Here is a 25,731-nt window from a genome sequence, read left to right on the forward strand (position 1 = left end):
CACCCATCAAACATTTATGGTATTGTATCAATATAACATAAGTGATTGTTATCAAAATAAAAAAAAAACAGTAAACCAAAACACTATCCAGGACAAAACAAGCACTCATCTGGGTAAGAAAATTAGATGATTGATATATAAATAATGAATATATCTATAAATATAATAAAAAATAAGTTTAATACATAGAAAAAAAGGGGGGGGGGAAGTAATACAAACAATTCCCACAAATGCATATACAGTAATACAAAACAATTTAAAAACTACCTGGCCAGGAGAAATTATGGGTATATATAAATATAAGCATCAATATGCTCAAGGAAATACAAAAGGATATATCAGAGATACAAAAAGGATATATCGGCAAGGTGCATGTAGCAAATTACAGCCTGAGAGAAACAGGTAAATTCAAACCGGTCCAACCACAATATTCTGGGATTCTGGATATTTCCCTTCTTTATTTTTTGTTATCAAAATAACCCTTCAAATCTACAGCTGCTACACATCCATAGGCAATGTTCTACATTTGTCAGTAAACACAACACATTATTGCAGCTGTAGATCCAACTTGGTGTATATTACAACATTACATAAATGTATATAAACACAACATAAAAACAATAATAATAATAATAATACTAACAATACTAATAGTCACCTTGGTGTTCAGAGAACTAAATATTGCAACTTGGCTCCTGCTCTCCTACTTTTCTATGGCTACAAAACTGACTTCGAAATAGTAGTGTGTGCATTATTCTATTTGTGATCAGGAATTACTTTTTGTGCAGTTCCCCCACATTCTGTACAGTGTTTCCAAGCCAGAGGTAAATTTCTTACATGAGTTGCAGTTAGACCAGATTTTTGTGGGAACCTTTAAAAAGAAACATATATTTCTGGCCCGGGTGGGGTGCTTCACTGCATACTAATTCCACCCATTTGCTTTATTACAAAACACCCTAGTAAGTAGTGATATTCCCAGCAGGTCACTATTATATGCAGGCGAGAGGAGGAATGGTGATGTATAACTACTTTCTCAGACTCCTTTAACAGGCAGAGACAAGAAACTCCCCTTCCTCTCCCTGCTCAGCAGCGTGACAAGAAGGGAGCAGCCCAGACACAACATAACGCAGTGGTGGAGCAGTCAGTGCTGGGAGTCCCGGGCTGGGTGCTCATTGCTGGGACCAGGGCTCCCTATAACCAGGTGGGTGGCTTATCCTATGCATGTTGCTGTGCTGGCACATCTCCTGGCACTGCAAGTATCGACTGCTGGTTGCTGATACATGTGCCCATGTCTCTGCCTGGCTTCATACTAGGAGTTTGGTCCATAGTGATTGGCAATAAAGCAGTCCTGGATGTCCCCACTATACAAGGTGACAGCATAGGTTCTTACATGCCTGTTGTAGATTTGTCTGTGCTCCTCTTCTATGCTCTTCTCCCCTGTGCTGGGTCTGACACTGTGCTGCATTGCCATGAATGGATACAATGTTATTGAATGTGCTCATAGTTGTGTGTTGCAGCATGCTATGGCAGCGAGCTACCCCAGCAGCTGTGTATAAACAACATGTAGCCTGTGTTTATTTGTTTATTAGTCTTATGTACATATCTAACACACATGTGACTGGCAGCAGATCTGAACTGGGCATGCAATGGGTGGACTGGAATGTTAGATAGAAGAAATGATTTACTTTGTGACCAGTAAGGAGGATGTTATGATTGGGTCTGCTGGCAGAACAAAGCCCTGTGCTGCTTCCAACTTGTGCCTGCTGCCTGCATAACACTGAACACAAGCAGCTGATAGCATTATGCTGGAGCTGGGGAGCATCATAACACTAGAACCTCCAGGTAATGATCACTGGGGAGCATCATAATACTAGAACATCCAGGTAATGATCACTGGGGAGCATCATAATACTAGAACATCCAGGTAATCATCACTGGGGAGCATCATAATACTAGAACATCCAGGTAATGATCACTGGGGACCATCATAATACTAGAACATCCAGGTAATGATCACTGGGGAGCATCATAACACTAGAACATCCAGGTAATGATCACTGGGGAGCATCATAACACTAGAACATCCAGGTAATGATCACTGAGGAGCATCATAACACTAGAACATCCAGGTAATGATCACTGAGGAGCATCATAACACTAGAACATCCAGGTAATGATCACTGGGGAGCATCATAACACTAGAACATCCAGGTAATGATCACTGGGGAGCATCATAACACTAGTACATCCAGGTAATGATCACTGGGGAGCATCATAACACTAGTACATCCAGGTAATGATCACTGGGGAGCATCATAACACTAGTACATCCAGGTAATGATCACTGGGGAGCATCATAACACTAGAACATCCAGGTAATGATCACTGGGGAGCATAGCATAGACAGCTAGACTCTCTGTGGGACATCTAGAGATACAAACATTGTGTGCTGCATCATTGCCATGCTCCTATGTGTAACTAGAAACAAAGAGGACTTGCTCATGTATCTTTTCTATGTAGATTGCTGAGCAGTATGTGGTTGTAGGTGACTGAATGTGCATATGAGACTGGCTATATGTGGGGTTGGATGTAGTTCTGAATACACAGAGGACAGAGCTGTGCCTGATGTCATGCTGTAAGAATTTGGCTGGGAATGTGGACTAATGTTTCCAGTGCTGTACACATTTTCTATATATTCTATGTTTATTGCTAGCAATTAAATATTCTGCACATATGCTTTGGTGCATCAACACTGAAAACAGACACTTTCCAGCAAATGCACCACAATTTCTATGTGTTCTGTGTCTTTCATTGTCTGTTAATTCTATTATACAATTCATTATACTGTTCTCAGACTGTAGAGACTCTATGTCGTCTGTTTCAGGTGGTACAGGTGGACCACAAGAACAGGTCCTTCTGTAACCATAAATTCTGGTTCATAATGATATCCTATTATTTCCAATTATGCCGGGGAGGGGGGGGGGTAATGGGGGGGGGGGGGGGGGGGGTAATGGATATCGTACATACAAATGCAAGAATTTGACATTTGCTAAAACATGTACTATGTAGATGTGTTATGGTAGACTTGTTTTCGTGGTGTATTTACCCAAGATATATATTGAATACTGTATGTGTGCACAGTTAAGAAATTCAAGATTTAACCCTTCATCTCATTTTATTTCACATATCAGTTGTATAATTCTGGTGGTGTATTAAGTACAGATCGCTTACCAGGTTGACTAATTGATTAAATGGATTATTTATTTGGGGCTGGCTTGTGAGGTAGAATGTTAAATGTGCAAATAAATTGCAAAGTCAGCTACATTGGCATTCATATACAATGTAAACACCTAGCTCAGATCTTAGGCCATTCTGGGAACATATATAAGATATTTAGCTTCTAGAGAGAGAGAGAATCAAAGAAACCCCATCAGGGTATGTTCACACGCTGAGCCAAAAACGTCTGAAAATACGGAGCTGTTTTCAAGGGAAAACAGCCCCTGATTTTCAGACGTTTTTTGAGCAACTCACGTTTTTCGCGCCGTTTTCGCGCCGTTTTTGGAGATGTTTTCAATAGAGTCTATGAGAAAACGGCTCCAAAAACGTCCCAAGAAGTGTCCTGCACTTCTTTTGACGAGGCTGTAATTTTACGCGTCGTCTTTTGACAGCTGTCAAACGACGACGCGTAAATTACAGGTCGTCTGCACAGTACGTCGGCAAACCCATTCAAATGAATGGGCAGATGTTTGCCAACGTATTGGAGCCGTATTTTCAGACGTAAAACGAGGCATAATACGCCTCGTTTACGTCTGAAAATAGGTAGTGTGAACCCAGTCTCAGGGTATGTTCACACGAGGGCGTCCGTTACGGCTGAAATTACGGGGATGTTTCAGCCTGAAAACATCCCCGTAATTTCAGCCGTAACGGCATGTGCAGGCGCTTGAGGGTATGTTCACACGGCCTATTTATGGACGTAATTCGGGCGATTTTGCCACGAATTACGTCCGAAAATAGCGCCTCAATAGCGCTGACAAACATCTGCCCATTGAAAGCAATGGGCAGACGTTTGTCTGTTCACACGAGGCGTAATTTACGCGCCGCTGTCAAATGACGGCGCGTAAATAGACGCCTGCGTCAAAGAAGTGACCTGTCACTTCTTTGGCCGTAATTGGAGCCGTTATTCATTGACTCCAATGAATAGCAGCACCAATTACATCCGTAATGGACGCGGCGTTCAAGCGCCTGCACATGCCGTTACGGCTGAAATTATGGGGATGTTTTCAGGCTGAAACATCCCCGTAATTTCAGCCGTTACGGACGCCCTCGTGTGAACATACCCTGAACGCCGCGTCCATTACGGACGTAATTGGCGCTGCTATTCATTGGAGTCAATGAATAACGGCTCCAATTACGCCCAAAGAAGTGACAGGTTACTTCTTTGACGTGGGCGTCTATTTACGCGCCGTCATTTGACAGCGGCGCGTAAATTACGCCTCGTGTGAACAGACAAACGTCTGCCCATTGCTTTCAATGGGCAGATGTTTGTCAGCGCTATTTTCGGCGCTATTTTCGGACGTAATTCGGGGCAAAAACGCCTGAATAACGTCCGTAAATAGGCCGTGTGAACATACCCTCACAGTAAATAAAGTAACATCTTTTCCCTCCCTAGGGCAGGATACTGGCATGTAATGTATTATGCACAGTTACATGGTTATTTGCTTTTTTCGGTGTAGTATTTACTGGTAGTTTTTCTTTTCCCACTGCTGAGTATTTGATTTATTCTGTTTATTGGCTTTTCACTCATGACTATAAGGCTGGGAAGAATGACCATATGTCAACACTGATTGTTAAAACAGTTTTCAATAATAGCAAAGACACAGTACAGTACATGAAAAGGGTGTGTCTGTGCAGGTTAAATACATAGTAGGTTATGTGGTGGTGTGCATTGGCCTGTTGGCATTTTAGTATTGCCATATTGGTTACGATGCTTCTATATCAAATATACACTCCCATAGGGTGTCTTTCTAAGTGATCAGCACCAGGGGTCCAAAAAACTTATCACAACTGGCATGAGGTGACCATATTGGTTGCTTTGTATATAATGTGGAATATGCAGGACATTTTTCTCAGAGCACAGCAGCACCAAGGTGAGGAGGGGATGTAGAACAGACTAATGTTAGGTCAGCATGTGCAAGACCCCCCCCCCCCCAGACCACCTAGTGATCAGGCAGAGTGCTCTTGAAGAAATTTACCTGATCATAGAGGAAACCACCTGGTCAATGCTATCCCTTTCAATGCATTGATCTCAATGACCAAGTGCAGGAGAGAAAGATGAAGCTGAACATTATCAGCCTGTCACATTGTCATAGGTAGCAGAGACAATGCAGGAACCTGAAGAGATGAGTAACCCACTGGACATAAGGTGATAATTAACTTTCCTGGACCACTCCCCAAAGACTATCAGAGATACAAATGGATAAATCTCTTAGCCACCCTAGACCATCAGGGATATTCTCAATAACCCCTAGGGCTCCCTAGGAATACCCATGATTATCCCCTAAGCTGCCTCCGACCACTAGCATTCAGTATTAACCTTTAAACCACTCTCAGCTATCAGAAAATACAAGGTATTAACCCCTAAGATCAGTAGTTTTAGAGGATGTCATCAAAGTAGCAAGGTGGCATAGTGATATTGCATTTATATTCTACTCTTGGCTCTTGTTATCCCACCAACTGAATTCCTTGGAGTGCCCCAACTGCAGCTGGGCAAATGTTGGCATGCCACAAGCCCAGAGGTACTATGATTAGCCCTGCCTAAAAGTAAGATGGTTTAGATCACTATAAATGTAATGCCACATGCTGTGCCCCAGCAGAGCGTGTTACATGCTGTGCCCCCTGCAGATAGTATTACATTCTGTTCCGCCAAAAGACTGTCACACGCTGTTCTCCTTTGTAGATGATGTCTCCTGTAGATATTGCCATACAGTGTTCCCTGTAGATAGTGCCACACAGCCACAAACACTCATTTATGCCCATTCGCATGCTGTCATCCAGCGATATAGGCATGGCCTGTTCTGACTAGGTCTGCACTGCCCGCATCAAAGGAAAATTGAGGCTGTTCAATTGTATCTCCATCCTAAGAGGCAGATACATTTAAGTGCAGGTATAACCGTCCAAATCCCTCCTGTATCATCACTGTCCCCTCTGCTTCCTGGCGCCGTCAACCGGAGAACTCCTGACTTATAGATATCTCTATTGGTCTGAGACAAGTAAAAACAGACAAGTGTATGTTGCAACTAGTTGGCTTATTTTTTTTTTTTTAACCACATGGATGTACTTTGGTAGGATGTCCTAAATGAGTACACTACAGGTTTTGCTTCTTTGAGATTCCATAATAACATAGTACTGTTTGAAATGTAATGGCTTGTATTACTTATTACTCTACTAGATTCATAGGTTATTGTGTGAGCGAGAATATGCCATGATCTCTTGCATGAGTGTCCCCTACTCACAATATATAAATTTGACCTATTATTTTTCTCTTTTTTACACTATACATATTAATAGCAGGTATTGGTTTTCTCGAGATTTTGTGAACTTTAATTTACAGTTTCTGCTATGTAAAACTCATGGATATTAGTGAAGTGTCTGCTTCATTTAGTTACACTTATTTTAAGATAACAATAGTATGGGGTGAACATACTATGTAGTTAGATGGTTCCGTTGCACAGGAATGCGGAGGTAAAAGGACCATCACAACAGGTTTCATAGTAAACAAACAATGGGACCCAGACAAGACAGTGATTGAGGCACAACAGCAGATGCCTTTATGTGAAGTTGACAGCAGTGTATCACTTTCCGCTTCATTGCCAGTCAGTAGCGAACTGCCATTTAGACTTCCTGGTCTGATTCGCTACATTGTTTCCATGTAGTGACCTTACTGTGTAGGTATAGTGACATTGCTAGTCTTATTCTTCTAGGTAGGTGCTAGTGCAATCCAAAAGAAAGAGGAATAAAATTAATTCAGACAATCAGTCCCCAGGGGATTGAAAAAAATTCCACTGGAGAACCAGTAATTAATATAGAAACCCCACTTGACCACTGGGAATTACAAATTCTCTCCACCTTTTGGCCAACAGATTACAAAGTCCTTCACTAGACCACCTGCTACTTCCACTGGACGAAAAGGGATTGGGATTTTCACTGTACCACTCACCATGAAGTATCAGATGCTAATTCTGACCATCAGCACCTGGATATTGACTATACCAGTGTTCTCCAACTATAAAGACACTGATTGTATCGCTGACCCCAGATACTACAAAAACTATCCAATATCATGTGATAATAGGCCAGTTGGATCTAAATATATAAAGAGATTTAAAAAAAAAAATTCTCAAATTTTCTTATATCTGTGGAACTGCCCCCTTTAGGATCCGGAGTGATCCAATAATAGTGGAGAATAATGGAAGGGAAGCCAAATCAATTTTTGCCTTGTCAGCATTTAGATTTGGCTTGAGAACTTCTCTACTGTCTGTACACGATGAACAGAGGAGAGAAGGATATATAAAGAGACGTTTTCTTTTCTACAGAAAAATGCTGGTGCAGTAAACGTTACTGTGCTTGATAAGAGGAAGTTGATGCATGGGGGAATTACAGTGTGTCCTGCCGCCACATCTTCAAAGATCTAATTTATCTATAAAGATATACTTCCTTATATGTTTTTATATCTCCTTTGTGTATCTCCATAAATAAAACAACAAATCTTCAAGAATTTGCGCATAGCCTTAGTAATCCATTTAGTATACCATTGTATGTTCTTAGAAATAACTTATAGATTTTAAATACACAACTGCATGAGATGAGTATGCATATCTTGTGGGAGGCAGTGGCCTTTCAACTTTTGTCAAGTCTGTAGTAAAGACTAATCTATAAGAGAAATAAGTAGTAGACAATTTGATGATAGTGTTGCCTGTACAAGACGTTATCATTCGATTACCATATACATGCTATAAAAAAATTGAGGAGTAAGACAATACTACAGTCGATTTTATTAGGTCCTGGTGTGGTCTATCACACACAATAATGTAAAGGAAGTCTGGTCAGGTATGAAGAGCATAACTGGGTTGAAGGCACGACCAAGGGTTAATGAGAGAGATGATGGGCATGTAAATGAATTGCATCGCTATTTTAATAGTTTTTTTAATGGGAAGAAAGTGGAGAAGGGGATTGGGAAAAGTGATGAAATTAAGGAGATCGAATATACCAGCAAAGAGGAAAGTGATAGCGGGACTGGTTTGAAGATCACAGTGGATGCAGTGAGAGAGCAGTTAAAAAAATTTTATGTAAGGAAGGCATCGGGGCCGGATGACATCTGTTCTAAAGTTCTGAAAATTTGTGCCGATCAGTTATGTAGCCCGTTAACTGATCTGTTTAATTTGAGTTTACAACAGAGTTTTCCAGAAGTGGGGAAAACGCCATGTATAGTTCCTATACCGAAGGTTGCAAAACGGTTAGTACCGAATGACTATAATTCAGTAGCGTTGACGTAGAATATTATGAAGGTCTTTGAGAGGCTAGTGTTGGTGTACGTGAAATTAGCAGTGTCAAAATATGTGGATCCATTAGGCTCCTTTTACACTACTGTTAATGCTTACCTCTCTTCCGTCAGAGGAAGAGAGGATCGATACATTAAACGGAAAGCAACGGTTCTGTTAGAAATATCATTGATTTCAATGGTAATTCTTTTGTTTCAGTTGCTTTCCGTTTGTCTCCGTTCGCTAGGTTTCCATTTTTTTTCCCACAAACAAAAGTTCTGCAGACTGCACTTTTGCTTCTGTAAAAAAAAAACGAAACCTAGTGAACGGAGACAAACAGAAAGCAACTGAAACAAAAGAATTACCATTGAAATCAATGGTAATTCTAACAGAACCGTTGATTTACGTTTAATCTTTCGATCCTCCCTTCCTCTGACGGAAGAGAGGTAAACGTATATTAACGGTAGTGTGAACTTAGCCTTACAATTTGCTTATAGGCCGAGAATTGGAGTGGAGGATGCAGTATTATATTTGTTGCGTAGGGCATATTCTTTTCTAGAAAGAAATGGGGTGGTGATTAGCGTAATGTTTTTCGTTTTTTTTTTCTAGTGCGTTTATTTTAGTAAAATCAGAATTATTGAGAGCTAAAATGGAGAGGATGCACATTGATGGCGAGATTTCAAACTGGATCTTGATTATTTGACTGGCTGCCCGCAGTTTGTGTGTAATGGCGCATGCGTGTCAGGGAAACAGATTAGTGATATAGGAGCGCCACAAGGAACGGTATTTTTTTATCCGTATTTCGACGTTTTTATTTGCACTGTATACGGCAGATTTTAGGTATATTTCTGAACCTTGCCATTTGCAGAAGCTCTCTGATGATACCGTAGTTATGGGGGCCATAACTGATTTGTGATCTGGTTGTGAGAGAGAATATAGGGATCTATTAAAGGATTTTGTGGGTTGGAGTATTAGTAATGGATTGCAATTAAATATTAAAAAGGCGAAGGAAATTATTATTGACCTACGGAGGGTACCCAAGAATATGGCGCCAGTGTCTATTTTAGATCAGGAAGTTGAACGGGTGACATCGTATAAATATTTGAGTGTTTATTTGGATTGTAAAGTAATTGGATTTAGAATACAGATAAGGTATGTAGGAAGGCAATGAGTCGGTTATATTTCTTGCGGAATTTGAAATCTTTTAATGTTTGTAATAAAATGCTATTAATGTTTTATGACTCGGTGGTTTCAGGTATAATCTTTTACGGTGCGGTGTGTTGGGGTGGTAACATTCGGAAACCTGAGATAAATAGACGAAACAAGATTATTTGAAAGGGAAGGGCTATAATAGGGGGAGGAGTGCCGTTTTTTGAAGAGGTATTAAGGAGAAGAATCCAAGGTCAAATTTCTACTGTTATGTTGGACGAGCCACACCCGTTACATAACATAGTGGTGGCACGGCATAGTTGTTTTAGTCAATGCCTATTGCAGTTACGGTGTGGCACAGATCGGTTTAGACGCTCGTTGCCTACTGCAATACCACTTTTATAATATGTCTGTGTAAGGGTTAGTATTTATTCTATAGTCATTTTTAATTAACCCGTTAGTGACCGGCCCATCGTGTTTTTACGTCGGTCACTAACGGGCCTTATTCCAATGCCATAGACTTTTTACGTCGCGGCATCGGAATAAGTAAACAGAGCAGGGAGCTGTCAAATCTCCCTGCTCTCAGCTGCCAGAGGCAGCTGAGGGCTGGGAGCGTCCCTGCTCTGCCGGGTGAGATCGATATTAGTATCAATCTCACCTGTTTAACCCCTCAGATGCGGTGCTCAATAGCGAGCACCGCATCTGAGTGGTTTTGGAGAGAGGGAGGGAGCTCCCTCTCTCTCCCACCGACACCCGGCGATACGATCGCCGAGTGTCTGTGTCTGTAATGGCAGCCGGGGGCCTAATAAAGGCCCCCAAGTCTGCCTGTAATGAATGCCTGCTAGATCATGCCGGAGGCATGACCTAGCAGATGCCTGTCCGTTTTAAACGGACAGGCATAATACACTGCAATACAAAAGTATTGCAGTGTATTATAATAGCGATCGCAGAATCGCATATTAAAGTCCCCTAGTGGGACTAGTAAAAAAGTTAAAAAAAAAGTTTAATAAAGTTAATAAAAAAAAAAATGTGAAAAAAAAAATGAAAAACCCACTTTTTCCCCTTACAAACTGCTTTACTATTAAAAAACCAAAATAAAGTAAAAAAGTTACAGATATTTGGTATCGCCGCGTCCGTAACGACCCCGACTATAAAGCTATTACATTACTTAACCCGCACGGTGAACGCCGTAAAAAATTAAATAAAAAACGGCAGAAAAATTGCTGTTTTCTGTGAATCCTGACTTTAAAAAAATGTGATTAAAAAGTGATCAAAAAGTCGCATCTACTCCAAAATGGTACCAATAAAACCTACAAGTCTTCCCGCAAAAAAAAAAGCCCTCATACAACCGCATCGGCGAAAAAATAAAAACGTTACGGCTCTTCAAATATGGAGGCACAAAAACAAATAATTTTGAAAAAAAAGCGTTTTTACTGTGTAAAAGTAGTAAAACATACAAAAACTATACAAATTTGGTATCGTTGCAATCGTAACAACCCGCTGAATAAAGTTATTGTGTTATTTATACTACACGGTAAACGGCATAGATTTAGGATGCAAAAAAGAGTGACGAAATTTCAGATTTTTTTCTATTCCCCCCCAAAAAAAGTTAATAAAAGTTAATCAATAAATAATATGTACCTCAAAATGGTGCTATTAAAAAATACAACTTGTCCCGCAAAAAAGAAGACCTTATACAGCTATGTCGACGCAAAAATAAAAGAGTTATAGCTCTTGGAATGCGACGATTGAAAAACGTAAAAAATAGCTTGGTCATTAAGGTCCAAAATAGGCTGGTCATTAAGGGGTTAATATGCTTATTTTAATGTATTATGTATGTTGTTGGGAATTATCGTAGTATGATTATGTTTGTGTTGTTTTTTGGAGTTGTGAAAAACAAAGTAATTTCCTCCTGGGGATAAATAAAGATCTATCTATCTAATCTATCTATCTAATCTATCTATCTAATCTATCTATCTAATCTATCTATCTAATCTATCTATCTATCTATCTATGTAAATTTTGTCAATGCCTAATGCATACAATTGTATCTGTTCTATATGTATGGAATAGTGTCCTTCAATTCCTCACATAGTCTTATGTATATATTTTTCATGTCATGTCATTTTTCATTGGCATAATTATTCCTGAAGGGGTGTATGTGCCCTGAAAGCCTACAGTTGTCATTTAGACAGGGCAGTATTCGGCTTTTCCCCACAAGATACCTATTTGTATAAATGTCTGCTAGATGGGGGTCCCACCTCTGGCACCTTCACCTATCGGGAGAACGTGCTGCCTCATCCAAGAGGAGATTGAATGGAGGGTTGGCCTCAGTTTTCTCTATTCTAGTATATGGGAGTTACGGAAACAGATAAGGTTGCTTAGCTGTTTCGGTAACTCACATCGATTAAAAACATGAAAAAAATGTTGTACTCTACATTTTAAACTCCTGACTTTTATTTTTTTTTCACCCCCACCCCCTTTTTTTAACATGTTGTGATCATTGAGACCAATATAGGCAGCGACAGTCTCTCTATTCTATACAGAGCACTTGTTGGGAGCTGTGAATGTAAAAAGAGAGGGGATAGAATGACCTTGGAGCATTCTGTCAAGTTACCAAATTGTTCAAGATCCCATTGGAGGCTATGAGGAGCGGTGTCTCTCTGTACACAGAAGGACTTTTTAGACCACTGATGTACAATCATTGCTTTAAAAGTATTTCTCCATGATGCAATGAATATGTCCATTACGATGATTCTCGCAGCCAGTGGGGAGAAGTGCCATTGTAGTCTAGTGACCGCTACCTAGTGCATGGCTCTCATGTGATCTAAGCCTTGTGTTAATGTCTTTATAATTGACATTTTATATTTACCGATTTGCTAATAACAAATTTTTAAGGCGATAAGGTCGATCAAGATATACGATAATTTTACTGTTTACCACTGATCTTTTTCTTCATTTACACTGGCCAAATATCTTTATGATTGCTCTACAGTGGGCAAATTATAATGATAATTGATCTGTTTAGGTAGGCCTTTAGATAACTCTTGGCTACCAGGGTACAGTGGCAGGAAGTGTTATCATAGTGACCAGGCACAGAAGCTCTTAGAGACAGCCTGTAACATCAACTTCTGATAACCCAAGATATGAATAATACAAAAAAAACAACATCTAGGATGCATTTCAGATTTATATATACAAAAGTCTATATTACAAATGTATATTTTAGATTCCTAACTGTAATGATTCCTGTAGGTTGTACAACTTCATTGGTTATAATCAAAAATATTGCATTAGTGTTTTTAAATGCTGCTTGAAATCTTTCAGAAAATCTAATACTGTTGGACAAATTTACGTGTCTTTAAATATCTATGTGCTCAAGAATTTCCTGTAACATTCCAAGCATATTTAGTGTGTATATTTTTAGGACTTTGGGCTTACAGAACATAAATATGTATTCGTTCGTGTTTTCATGCATGATCTGTAGATTTCAGAAGCTTGAAAATGCGTGTTAGTATAAACATTGTTGGTTCACATTAATATTCAGATTTTATTTTTTTGGAATCCTATAAAAAAACGAAAATAACTGCTTGATCTGATAAAAGCAGATTTAAATAAATACATTTTGCATCAGATTGCATTCCATAGAAAGAAATAGAATCAGTCAGGGAATCTCAAATATGTGTTACAAAGAAAGACAAATGTGAGTTTGAACCCAGGCTTGGCTAGAAAGACCTGACCATGTAACGTGGATTTATTGATGATAAACTGTAGGCAGACTAAAAACTATTCAACTTCTTTATTAAACAGCAGTGTATAAGTCTCAGCAAAGCGGTCAATAACCGAGGTCGGGGAAGTCGACCTCCGCGGGAGTTCCCACCGTGTCCGTTTGTGTCAAAGGAATCTGTGGACACGGGTCCCGCCTTCTATAGTGCCGCCACAGGCAGGGCCGGCCATAGGATAGATGGCGCCCCGTGCAAAATGATCTTTCGGCTCCCCACCCCCATCATTAAAAAAAACAAAAACTCATAAAAAATGTATAATGCCCCTTTAGTGACCCCAAACAGTATAATAATAATATTTAATAATCTAATATATTACAGCCCTTTCAAGGACACAGTATTTTGTCCTCTAATTGTGCCCACAGTATTATGCCCCCTGTAGTACCCCTACACAGTATAATGTTTGCTTAGAGGCCCCCACACAGTATAGTGCCCCTCTGTACATTTTTCCATACAGCCTCCCTGTAGACAGTGCCATAATCCCCCACCTCCTCCTTGTAGATCGTGCCATACAGCCCCCCCCCCACCTCCCCCTTGTGGACAGTGCCCCAAACAAAAACACAAAGTGTACTCACCTAGGCACCGTTCCCATGACGAACTGAGCTGCTCCACGACTGGATCCTTGCGTAGGCCGGCGTGATCCTGTAGCCTAGTACAGAGTTTCCCAAACTTTTCGGACTCGAGGCAGCACTGGGAAAATAAAATTTCCTCAGGGCACCCCTACCAAAAATAGTTTCGAGAAAGACAGAAAACTGCTAAAAACAAGCACTACACTCGTAGGGTATGTTCACACAGTGTTTTTTGTAAGGCAAAAAAAATCTGCCTACCAATTCCTTCTGGAATTTTGAAGCAGATTTTGTATAAGGGTATGTTCACACGAGGGCGTCCGTAACGACTGAAATTACGGGGATGTTTCAGCCTGAAAACATCCCCGTAATTTCAGCCGTAACGGCATGTGCAGGCGCTTGAACGCCGCGTCAATTACGGGCGTAATTGGTGCTGCTATTCATTGGAGTCAATGAATAACGGCTCCAATTACGGCCAAAGAAGTGACAGGTCACTTCTTTGACGCGGGCGTCTATTTACGCGCCGTCTTTTGACAGCGGCGCGTAAATTACACCTCGTGTGAACAGACAAACGTCTGCCCATTGCTTTCAATGGGCAGATGTTTGTCAGCGCTATTGAGGCGCTATTTTCGGACGTAATTCGGTGGGGCAAAAACGCCCGAATTACGTCCGTAAATAGGCTGTGTGAACATACCCTAACAGTGTTGTTTGACTTTTTTTTTTGCGTTTTTTCTTAAGCCATTGAAGCTAATGCCAAAGGCGCAAGGAAAAAAACACTCCAAACGGGCGCTGCAGGTATTTTCTGCCTCCTATTAATTTCAATTGGAGGTCAGAGGTGGAAACCACTTGAAGACCATGAGCCCCCCACTCACAGTAAAATGACCATCAGCTCCCGCTCTCAGTAATATGACCATCAGCCCTCAACTCACAGCAAAATGACCATCAGCCCCCCACTCACAGTAAAATGACCATCAACCCCCACTCTCAGTAATATGACCATCAGCCCCGCACTCACAGCAAAATGACCATCAGCCCCCCACTCACAGTAAAATGACCATCAGCCCACCAGATCACAGATTCCCCCTGTAGATAGTGCCACACAGCCCTTTGTAGGTAGTGCCACACAGCTCCTTGTAGGTAGTGCCACACAGTCCCTTTTAGGTAGTGCCACACAGTCCCTTTTAGGTAGTGCCACACAGTCCCTTTTAGGTAGTGCCACACAGTCCCTTTTAGGTAGCGCCACACAGTTCCTTTTAGGTAGCGCCACACAGCCCCTTGTAGGTAGCGCCACACAGCCCCTTGTAGGTAGCGCCACACAGCCCCTTGTAGGTAGCGCCACACAGCCCCCTTGTAGGTAGCGCCACACAGCCCCCTTGTAGATAGCGCCACACAGCCCCCTTGTAGATAGCGCCACACAGCCCCCTTGTAGATAGCGCCACACAGCCCCCTTGTAGATAGCGCCACACAGCCCCCTTGTAGATAGCGCCACACAGCCCCCTTGTAGATAGCGCCACACAGCCCCCTTGTAGATAGCGCCACACAGCCCCTTTGTAGATAGCGCCTCACAGCCCCCTTGTAGATAGCGCCTCACAGCCCCCTTGTAGATAGCGCCACACAGCCCCCTTGTAGATAGCGCCACACAGCCCCCTTGTAGATAGCGCCACACAGCCCCCTTGTAGATAGCGCCACACAGCCCCCTTATAGATAGCGCCACACAGCCCCCTTGTAGATGGCGCCACACAGCCCCCTTGTAGATAGCGCCACACAGCCCCCTTGTAGATAGCGCCACACAGCCCCCTTGTAGATAGCGCCACACAGCCCCCTTGTAGATAGCGCCACACAGCCCCCTTGTAGATAGCGCCACACAGCCCCCTTGTAGATAGCGCCACACAGCCCCCTTGTAGATAGCGCCACACAGCCCCCTTGTAGATAGCGCCACACAGCCCCCTTGTAGATAGCGCCACACAGCCCCCTTGTAGATAGCGCCACACAGCCCCCTTGTAGATAGCGCCACACAGCCCCCTTGTAGATAGCGCCACACAGCCCCCTTGTAGATAGCGCCACACAGCCCCCTTGTAGATAGCGCCACACAGCCCCCTTGTAGATAGCGCCACACAGCCCCCTTGTAGATAGCGCCACACAGCCCCCTTGTAGATAGCGCCACACAGCCCCCTTGTAGATAGCGCCACACAGCCCCCTTGTAGATAGCGCCACACAGCCCCCTTGTAGATAGCGCCACACAGCCCCCTTGTAGATAGCGCCACACAGCCCCCTTGTAGATAGCGCCACACAGCCCCCTTGTAGATAGCGCCACACAGCCCCCTTGTAGATAGCGCCACACAGCCCCCTTGTAGATAGCGCCACACAGCCCCCTTGTAGATTGCGCCACACAGCCCCCTGTTGAGAGTGCCAGTGATGTCATTGGCTTCTCCTGGAGTGGAATCCCCGGTCACAGCATCTGCAACACTGTGGATGGGGATTCCGCTTCAGGAGTTTCCCCTGATGTCACTGTCCATATATAGACAGAGAAATCTAGTGGGGTTTCCGCTCCTTCAGGGAGCTACAGTGGCGCTAGTAGATAGCAGAGCAGAAAGATACATCCCTGCTCTGCTATAGTGCTGTTGCTACCGCTGCAGCAGCCACAGCGTCTGCTAGCGGCGCCGACGCCCATGGGGGGGGCCCGGCACGGGCGCCTTTATACACGGTGTCGCCGCTAGCAGCCGCTATGGCTGCTACAGCGGTAACGACGTCACTGAGTGAAGAAGCGCCCACGCGGAAAGGCAGCTGCTGAGTTGCAGGGTCCGGGCACTTCTGAAACAAGCAGGGGAAGGGAGCCAGCGCAGCTCCCCCTTCCACCCGCTGGAGTGATGCGCCCTGTGCAAAGGCACAGGTCGCACACCCCTAAGGACGGCCCTGACCACGGGTCACAAAGACGCTACTCCCTACCACACGGCTTATCCCGATCTCTTTGTTTACCTATGTCACCGGTTTGCACTAGATTCCTTTGTGAAGGACGCCCTCCTATCCCTTTAATTGAAAGCCCGAGTCGTGCTTTCTATCACCCAAGTGCTTCTCGGCCTTTTGGCTAAGATCAAGTGTAGTACCTGCTCAAGCTGAGGTTAGTAATCATCCCTGCCGGTGGTTGATGGGCCATCGTAGGGGGATGACAGAACGCCGAGGTGAGGGCAGGGAACCACAACGGTCATCGCTCTGGTGTACGCATTTGGTTTAAAGGTACCATTTGTAGGTGACCAGGCGACCGCCGGATCGAGGTCAGGAGGTCGGGTAGTATGAAAGCCCGAGTTGCTATGTGCCCCAGGGCTGGTGACCCTGGGGTGCCCTAACTCACTGGGGGTGGGATCCCACTGAGTGAAGGCACACTTGCACGCACTCTTCTTTCACACTTCTAAGCACACACCTTTTTTCTCCCGGCCTTCTGGCTGGGAGATGAGGAATTTTTTATACCTGGCGGATGTCCAGGCTGTATCACAGCGCACATCCACTTATTTAATTTTGTTTTTCACTGTGTGTTTGTCACGTTTGTCACAAGGATTTTGGGATGCGGTGCCCTTTTGGGACCCTCCTGAGGTCTAGGGGGAAAATGTGTGGCCTTCTGGTTCCTTTTTCCCCTGCAACCCGGCCTCCCTTCTTCGGAGGGGAGGTGCAACTTGGATGCAGGCTCCTAGGTGGACACTGGGGTGGCAGCCCAGGTAGAAGCCTAGGAGTGTGTTTGGGTCTCCCTAAGCTTCGGCGAGGGGGGACCATCGATCCTTGATCCTCTAGGCCTATGGTTTGGAGGGTCAGGGAATGGTTATGCGGGGCCTCTCTCTTTTAAGAGAAGGGCTGCGATAGACCGCATCCTTGTGCACTTTTTGTGTGGCACCTCTGCACGCCCTCCTATCCCTGCTACACTTAAGCGGGTCGTTGCGGAGGCCCCGCTACCTTTCGCGCACGGACACCCTTGGCGGTACTCTGGCAACGGTCCAAGTAACTTAGGGACAACTATTTAAAGGAGTATTGTAAAGTAAGTAGATAGTCCAAAGTTCATGCAAATCAGTCCATTTAATAAGATTATTACCGCCCCTTTAAGACTGCTTTGCTCTTGCTATAACATAAACATACCTTTCTTGTAACTTGTATATTTATAACCAGGAAATATTCTTTCAAAGATGACTGTTCACTCAAATTACCACCGGGAGTGGTGAGATGACCAAACTTTACCTGATAATTATATTCTGGATATAATTTTTCAGTCAATATTCAGACCCCTCTGACTTGATGACACTTTGTGGTGTTAGATTCCCAGACACTAGGCCAGACACTCTAATGTCCTTTTTCTTTATACCTATTGTCACTCTAACTCCCTCAACTGTCATTACCTCACACTTTCCCGCCTTTTTCTAACTCCACTCCTTCTCTCTCTCTAACCTCTTTCTATCCATAAGCCGCACCAATCATCTTGCCCAGTGCGGTCACCTGATCTGTGCACTAATACAGGGCTCAATGGGAACCCCCTTAGTGCATGGCTGCTGTGTTTCCTCCTGTTTTTGTATGTCTTCCCAGCCTCACCCCCGCCCACTGGGAAGACATACAGAAACAGGAGGATACAAACAACCAAGAAACCCACCATAATTGGGGTTCTGTCAATTTCATGACATTTGCATTCCAATGTCAAATATAATAATTTACCTGTGACTTTTTCTAAAGTTTCTTACAGGTCATCTGTTCTATTGGGCATCACATAGTAGCCTGTTATAGTCCGCAATATCAATTAATTAGTTGATAGAAACTTGACAGTGTCCCTAGCGTATTGTTACTGCACCATCTACAGTATTCATAAATTATATTAGTCACCGATAAATTGGAAAATAAAATCTGTATTATTTATATAGAAAAATTGGATACCGTATGTTTGGAGGCATTGCCACCTAGTAGAATTGATTCTATGGGAGAATAGCTCCATACGTATGGCACCCAACAGAGCCTTAATGGCAGCACACAGAGACCGCACAACTCTGCATATACTAGAGAACCGTATGACTTCTGTGCACTGCCATGCAGGCTCTGTGCACACACCTCTGTTTGTGGTGTGGGGAATATTTCAGTACCCGGATCCAACCACTGACTCTTTTAGCAGGGCATCTTATAAATGCCCTACGATATTGTCAGCTATCAGACAGATGACAGATACTATTTAAGGGGCACCTTATTAAAAGACAAATTTAAAAGACGTTTTATATGACCTATTTGCCTCTTCTTCCTGAATGCTTAAATATTATCATTTCTTCAATTGACCGCACCTCAATTTTAATTGTAACTTTATTTTTTTTTGTACATTTACAGATACACCATAAGCATTGGACTTAGGAATTAGGCCAAGTTGATGATGGAAACTCTGTCCCAGGATTCTCTGTTAGAATGCCAAATCTGTTTTAATTACTATAGTCCTCGAAGAAGACCAAAACTGCTTGATTGCAGACATACGTGCTGTTCAGTATGTCTACAGCAAATGAGGGCTAGTCAGAAAGACCTTAGATGCCCTTGGTGCCGGGGTGTTACAAGGTTACCTCCTGGATATTCTGTATCACAATTGCCTGATGACCCAGATGTTGTTGCAGTTATTGCAATCCCGCACACATCAGAGAACACCCCAGTCTTTATTAAATTGCCAAGCAATGGATGTTACATGTGGCCTCTTCCTGTCACGAAAGAAAGAGCTTTGTTGCCTGGTGATATTGGCTGCAGATTACTACCGGGAAGTCAGCAAAAACCGGTCACCGTAGTGACTGTGCCAATGGAACAACAACCACTCCAAGGTGCAATTACACAGGATATTGGAGAAGAGGAACATGAGAGAAGAGGAGTTGTTAAAAGTTCTACATGGTCCGGAGTTTGCACTGTCATTTTAGTTGCATGTGTTTTGGTCTTCCTACTTGGAATTGTCCTTCACAACATGTCTTGCATTTCAAAGCGATTCACTGTGATTTCATGTGGCTGACATGGATTTTATGGATTTTCTTTGTACATGTTTGGCAAAATATAGAAGCAAATGTACACAGACACCTTGTAAACATAAGAAATCTCAACTGCCAGAGGGTGGAAACTTGATATCTTCCGTAATTTTGGAAGACCTATATGAGTGCTGTGTAAACACCCTCCTAACAGTGCGGTTAGAACTAATGAAGATTGCATGCAGTCATCATTCCTTCACAGGACTTGTGTGGTACATTTGACTCTAGGGTAGTTAGATGACTTAACTCTAGCTTATTGTGCTATGGCCATATTCACCAGACTTTGACCAAGTAAAATCTTCCTGATAAAGAAATGCATTTAAAATGAATATAAACAGGAATATGAGATGGAAGAAGCTGGTTTTTAGAAGAACAGGAAAGTATAAAGTTGTGTTTTTTTAAGCTATCCGGCAGATATGAAAAATTCTGTTAGTTCTTTAGCACATCAACAACCTGTATCTGCATACATCTCAGGTCTTAAACTGACATGGCTTTCATATGAAGTTGACCTTTTTCTTAGTTCTTTAAACTTGTTCAACTATTAATTGATTGTCTTATGTTCTGTCTGTCAATATCTTGTATTTTTTTTAGGTGCCTACAAAACAGGTGAGACTGAATGTCCTTTATCTTAAAGTGCAATGTGTAAACAATGTTGAGTTTTGCAGGCCTATGTCATAGAATTGTATCATTGTGAAAACACCTGAAAAACTGTCTTAAATGCAAAAATATCCATCACTTTGCCATAAATAAGCCCTATTACTATTCTCAGCGAATCAGAGTAATGTGAAACAAAGTTATACATGGAATAAGGGGTTAACTGTAATTACCAGTTCTAGTTTCCTTCCTCCAGTTACCAAATTCCTCTTCCTCGAAGCACCAACTACAAAATTTATTTTCTAGGCATATCATGTCACATCCCTAGGCCTGTAATATTTATGTACTAAAACTACAGATATAGATGCTGTGCTTGGTATAATTAACATGACATATACTATTGGAAGTCCGAGAAGATGTTTGATGGGTCCCAAGTCATGTATGTAAATTGTGTGGCAGAATAGAGTAGTTTGAGTTTCGAAAAAAAGAATTCCGTGAATACATTTTTTTTCCTCCTAACCCTATCTTATCAAATGTTTTAGATTATTAGATGGACATGATGGACAGGTAACAAAAATATGCTTATTGGATGACATTGAGCCCATTTAAATAATGAACATCTAAAAATTTAATTATTCCAAATTAAAATATGGTACTATACTTTATTTTATTATATTTTAAACATGTATTCTGAATGATTAACCAGACTATTGGGTGTCATTTTAATATGATGGAATACATTTCATAGTATTTTTATTGTGAATGACAAAATGGATATTTCTTTGACATTTAAAGTTCTACATTTTATTATAATGTTTTATGTTTGATTTTATATTGCAGTTCACATGTGGCTATATAAAGCAATGAAAACTACACAATTTGCAAACAATATTTGGAAGTTATGTTATATCATTTTACATTTTTGCACATAGGCTATCTTTTTATATCTAATGAAGTATATGATCTTGAATATGTTCTTTTGCTTGGTAAGTGATATGTGGGATTGCATATAAAATTCCTGTGTATGGATTATATTATATGGAATACAATAAATCATTTGTTACAATAAAAGTTGCTAATGGTCCCATAGAAATAAAGATGGGATTTTTTTAATGACATATTTTGCTTTGATAATTCTGATTCTTATTTTCCAAGTACACATTAAACGAGACTACATTAAACCTCTGAGTGGATTTTTTTTTGTTCACATTTAATACTTTTAGTGCATTGGTGTACACACTACATGTTAAGCCAAATAACAAATGTATAATACACAATTTTACTGTATACAGCAACTGTACAGAAAATGTATAATGTTTTTGAATGAAAGGGGTTGTCTCGATAAGACAACCCCTTTATATATACCCTACTAGGGCATAAGGATGTCATAGAAGGGCGTTCCCTGCTCCGGACAACTCGCTGTTAGTCAGACCGTAGAGCTGCTAACAAAGAATGGCCCTTCCTGCAACAACAAAGGGGAAATGTGTCGCCAGCCCCAACTTCCCATGGTGATATCAGATGTTTGTTGTGGAATTTAGATGCTGATCGCCGTGGGTTTCATCAGAAAAGGGGGTTGTCTTGCTGAGGCAATTCTTTTTAATGTTTTCATACCATTCATTTAATGGTTAACCATCTAATGTAATTCCAAATTTCCAGATCACAGTATGGTTGTGTGTACAATATTATACAGTCCGTTGTATTATACAAATGTATTTTATTTGATACCATCCTTCTTCTAAGTTTCAAGTATATTAACCAAAGGCACAGTAAGTTCTATACACCCATCAGTATTGTGTAATGATATTTCCTGCTGTAATGTCAGGAGTTGAAAAAAACGAAGTCTCTATATTATATGACTTTTGCGAAAGGGATAACAAAAGTGTGAGTGCCCTACTTTATTATTATAGAGCTGGGATTCCAGTGTGCCAAGGACTGTTCACACAAGCATTAATAGGCTCCGTTGACGTTTCTGTTTGGCTTTTCTGTATTTTTTATGGCAATAATAATGCAGACTTTAGCACTATTCTGGCTGTCAAAAATACCAAAACCCTGACAGATTGATAGATAGACCTGATTAAAGTCAATGGGCCTGTCAGGATTTGATGGTTTCCATTCGAAAATAGAACCGACATAGTTGTCATGGCGCAATTATAAACGAAAACCATGACTTTTTTTGTGGGAACAGGGCCTAATAAGGATGGTAGAATTTCAAGGTGCCGTTCACTTCAATTGGAAGCAACATAGAACGTTTGGTTGCCTGTAGCAAAAAGAGGCTTGTCCCTATTTGCAAGAATGGGTGCACCAGGAGAAGGCTCATGGGTGAACAGTTTCGGAGGATCGGAGAAAGGATAGTTTGTAGAAAGATTTTATTTCAAAGGCTACCTACACATCGATTAGAAGCTTGTTGTGGTAAATGGCTGTTATTCTCCACTTCTGAATCATATATTATTCTTCCTATTCCCTTCTCACTTATAAATTGTGTTACTTGTAAAATAATCGGTAGAGTGTCTGTGGCATATAAATGACAGTGTTCTGTCATATGAAGACAAATTCCTACTGGTTATTGGTTGGCATGTACGCTTCATGTTACTTTATATGTCACAAAAATAATACCTCAACAACAATGTAATTCATTGTGGGAACTCAAATGAGTGGTGAAAAGCATGTGACTGCGCCTGAACAGAAACAGTTTTCCTATCATGCCAATTATGTTGTTATGCACTTAACGTGGCTGTTGCTACTGGGTAACCACTAGATATATGCCCTATCAGGGCATATACACATGAACTCAGGGACCCCCTCTATTAGCCTAGAGCTGTGAGCCATTAGAAAGAGTGACAGTAACTCTGAATAACTTGGCACAACTGAATGTGTGGCATGCAATACCACATGGAGCTTCCATTAGTGATAACATCAAATGATCGAGGGTTACAGCAGTCAAAACCATAGGTGGACTGTATTTAGAAAAGGGGTTATGCAGTTTGGACAACTACTTGTAATATTTTTTGGCAGTTAAAACATACACTATATGATCAAGTGTACTGTATGTGGACACCTCACCATCAAACCTATATTAGCTTTTGGAAATCCTATTTCGCTTTGGCCATTTTTGCAGCTCCTAAAGCCTCCACTCTTCTGGGAAGTCTTCCCACAAGATTTTGGTGTGTGTGTGTGTGTGTGTGTGTGTGTGTGTGTGCGCGTGTGTGTGCGCGTGCGTGTGTGTCCATTTAGCCAAAAGAGTATTTGTGAGGTCATACACTGAGGTTGGATGAGAAGGTCTGATCCTCAGTGAACGTTACAATTCATCCCAAAAGAATTGGATGGGGTTGAGGTGAGGAATCTGTGAAGGCCCATTAAGTTTCCCCACACCAATCTTGACAAAGCATGTCTTATAGGACCTCGTTTTGTGCACAGCAGCCCAGTTGTGCTGGAACAGGTGATCAAACTGTTGCCACAAAGGTTGTAGCATACATTTGTATAAAAGGTTTATGTATGCTGTAGCATTAACATTACTCTTCACTGAAAATAAGAGGTGTAGGCCAAACTCTGAAAAATAGCTCCAGATCATTATCCCTCCTCCACCAAATTTTACAGTTCGTACTATGTATTTCGGTGGATAGCGGTCTCCTGGCAGATTACTCCAGCTGACACAAGGTTTGTGTGCAGCTGCTTGACTATGGAAACCCATATCATGAACTCCCAATGCACAGTTTATGTGCTGATGTTGCTTCCAGAGGCTGTTTGGAACTGCTGTAAGTGATGCACCAGAGGATAGGTGATTTTTAGGTACGACATGACATGCTTCAGCACTTGACATTGACAGCCCTTCTCTGTGAGTTTGCGTGGTCTACCACTACGTGGCTGAGCTATTGTTACCCCTAGACACTTCCACTTCACAAGGACAGCACTTACAATTGACTGAGGCAGATCAGAAATTTCAAGAAATGACGTGCCAAAGGTGACATCCAATGTTTAAAATCACTGAGTAGTATGACCCATACTAATAGCAATGTTTGTCTATGGAGATTACAAAACTGTAAGCTTGATTTTATGCATCTGTTTGCAATGGGTATGGCTGAAACGCCTTAACTGTCCAATATTTTTGTCCAGATAGTGCATAATGCATAATTTTTTTTATTTTATATAGTGCAAATACGTTGTAAAAAAATTCATATGTATTTTGACATTCTTTTTTATTTGCATAGTAAACATTCATTTATAAGTGCTATATTTTTAGCACAATGTGGTTCTAAAAATATCTTGAGCATTTCCTAAGAAAGAACCAAGATGAATCTGTTCTTTACTCTTATTTGTTAACAGAATTCTAAAAATGTCTTAATTCCCAAGGGATAATATGGTGATATTGCAGTGTTGCAGAACATCACACTTCTGTAAAATTGTCGTTCATTAACCATTTATGCTTCAAAGATCTTGCAAAATGAAAAAGTTCATTTATATAAAATACACATTTTAGAGACACATATTTAGAACTATTTCGTTATTGTTTGAAATCTGTTTGATATTTAACAGGACCACTCAAAGCAGACAATCTTTTTCCTTATGCTCTAAAATATTGCAGTTATAGATAGAGTACCCCTGGTCCCCTAATTCTGCCTATTTCTATAAGCTAGTGCAGAGCCACTTAAAAAAAAAAATACATGTGCTCCGAAGGACCATGCCTAAGGTGACTAGCCTCTTTCATGCTTCAGGGAAAATGCTCAGTGATCCCTTTCTTCTGATTGGTTTTAAAAGCCTATAACAGCACTTAGCTGATCACTCAAGGTACATGTGTTATAGCAGCCTGAGCATTCAACCAGATTTGAAGAAACTTACCTGGAATGCCTCTCAATGCATAGGTTAACTTCTTATATAGAAAGACACTGGTGTTAACAAAGGTTAACCATTACCGAAGACTTAGCGTCATGGAAAGGAATCCAGTTTAGTAGAAAATACCCACAGAAGGCCTTATCAGTTATTTGAACCTGGGACTTTGAAGAACCAAGAACGTTTTCCAAACTTTGAAAGTATGGACTTACCCTTTCAGTTCTGAGGTGCTCAGAAAGTGATGGTGGAGTTCCAGTTTGTGATCCAA

General features: G+C 41.5%; 1 protein-coding gene across 4 annotated transcripts; it reads left to right on the forward strand.

Moving 5' to 3' along the window:
- Positions 1-1,040: 1,040 nt before the first annotated feature.
- Positions 1,041-21,820, forward strand: RNF152 (ring finger protein 152). 4 transcript variants are annotated; one of them, XM_075828483.1, is made up of 2 exons: positions 1,041-1,201; positions 19,378-21,820. In XM_075828483.1, the coding sequence occupies exon 2, from the start codon at positions 19,418-19,420 to the stop codon at positions 20,030-20,032; it is 615 nt and encodes a 204-aa protein (XP_075684598.1). In that variant the 5' UTR covers positions 1,041-1,201; positions 19,378-19,417; the 3' UTR covers positions 20,033-21,820. The 4 variants fall into 4 exon arrangements, with proteins under 4 accessions (XP_075684598.1, XP_075684601.1, XP_075684599.1 ...); XM_075828486.1 differs by lacking the exon at positions 1,041-1,201 and adding an exon at positions 1,257-1,370; XM_075828484.1 differs by lacking the exon at positions 1,041-1,201 and adding an exon at positions 1,748-1,842.
- Positions 21,821-25,731: the final 3,911 nt, after the last annotated feature.

The sequence above is a fragment of the Rhinoderma darwinii genome, chromosome 5 (assembly GCF_050947455.1).
Source record: "Rhinoderma darwinii isolate aRhiDar2 chromosome 5, aRhiDar2.hap1, whole genome shotgun sequence".
NCBI classification, from domain to species: Eukaryota; Metazoa; Chordata; class Amphibia; order Anura; family Rhinodermatidae; genus Rhinoderma; species Rhinoderma darwinii.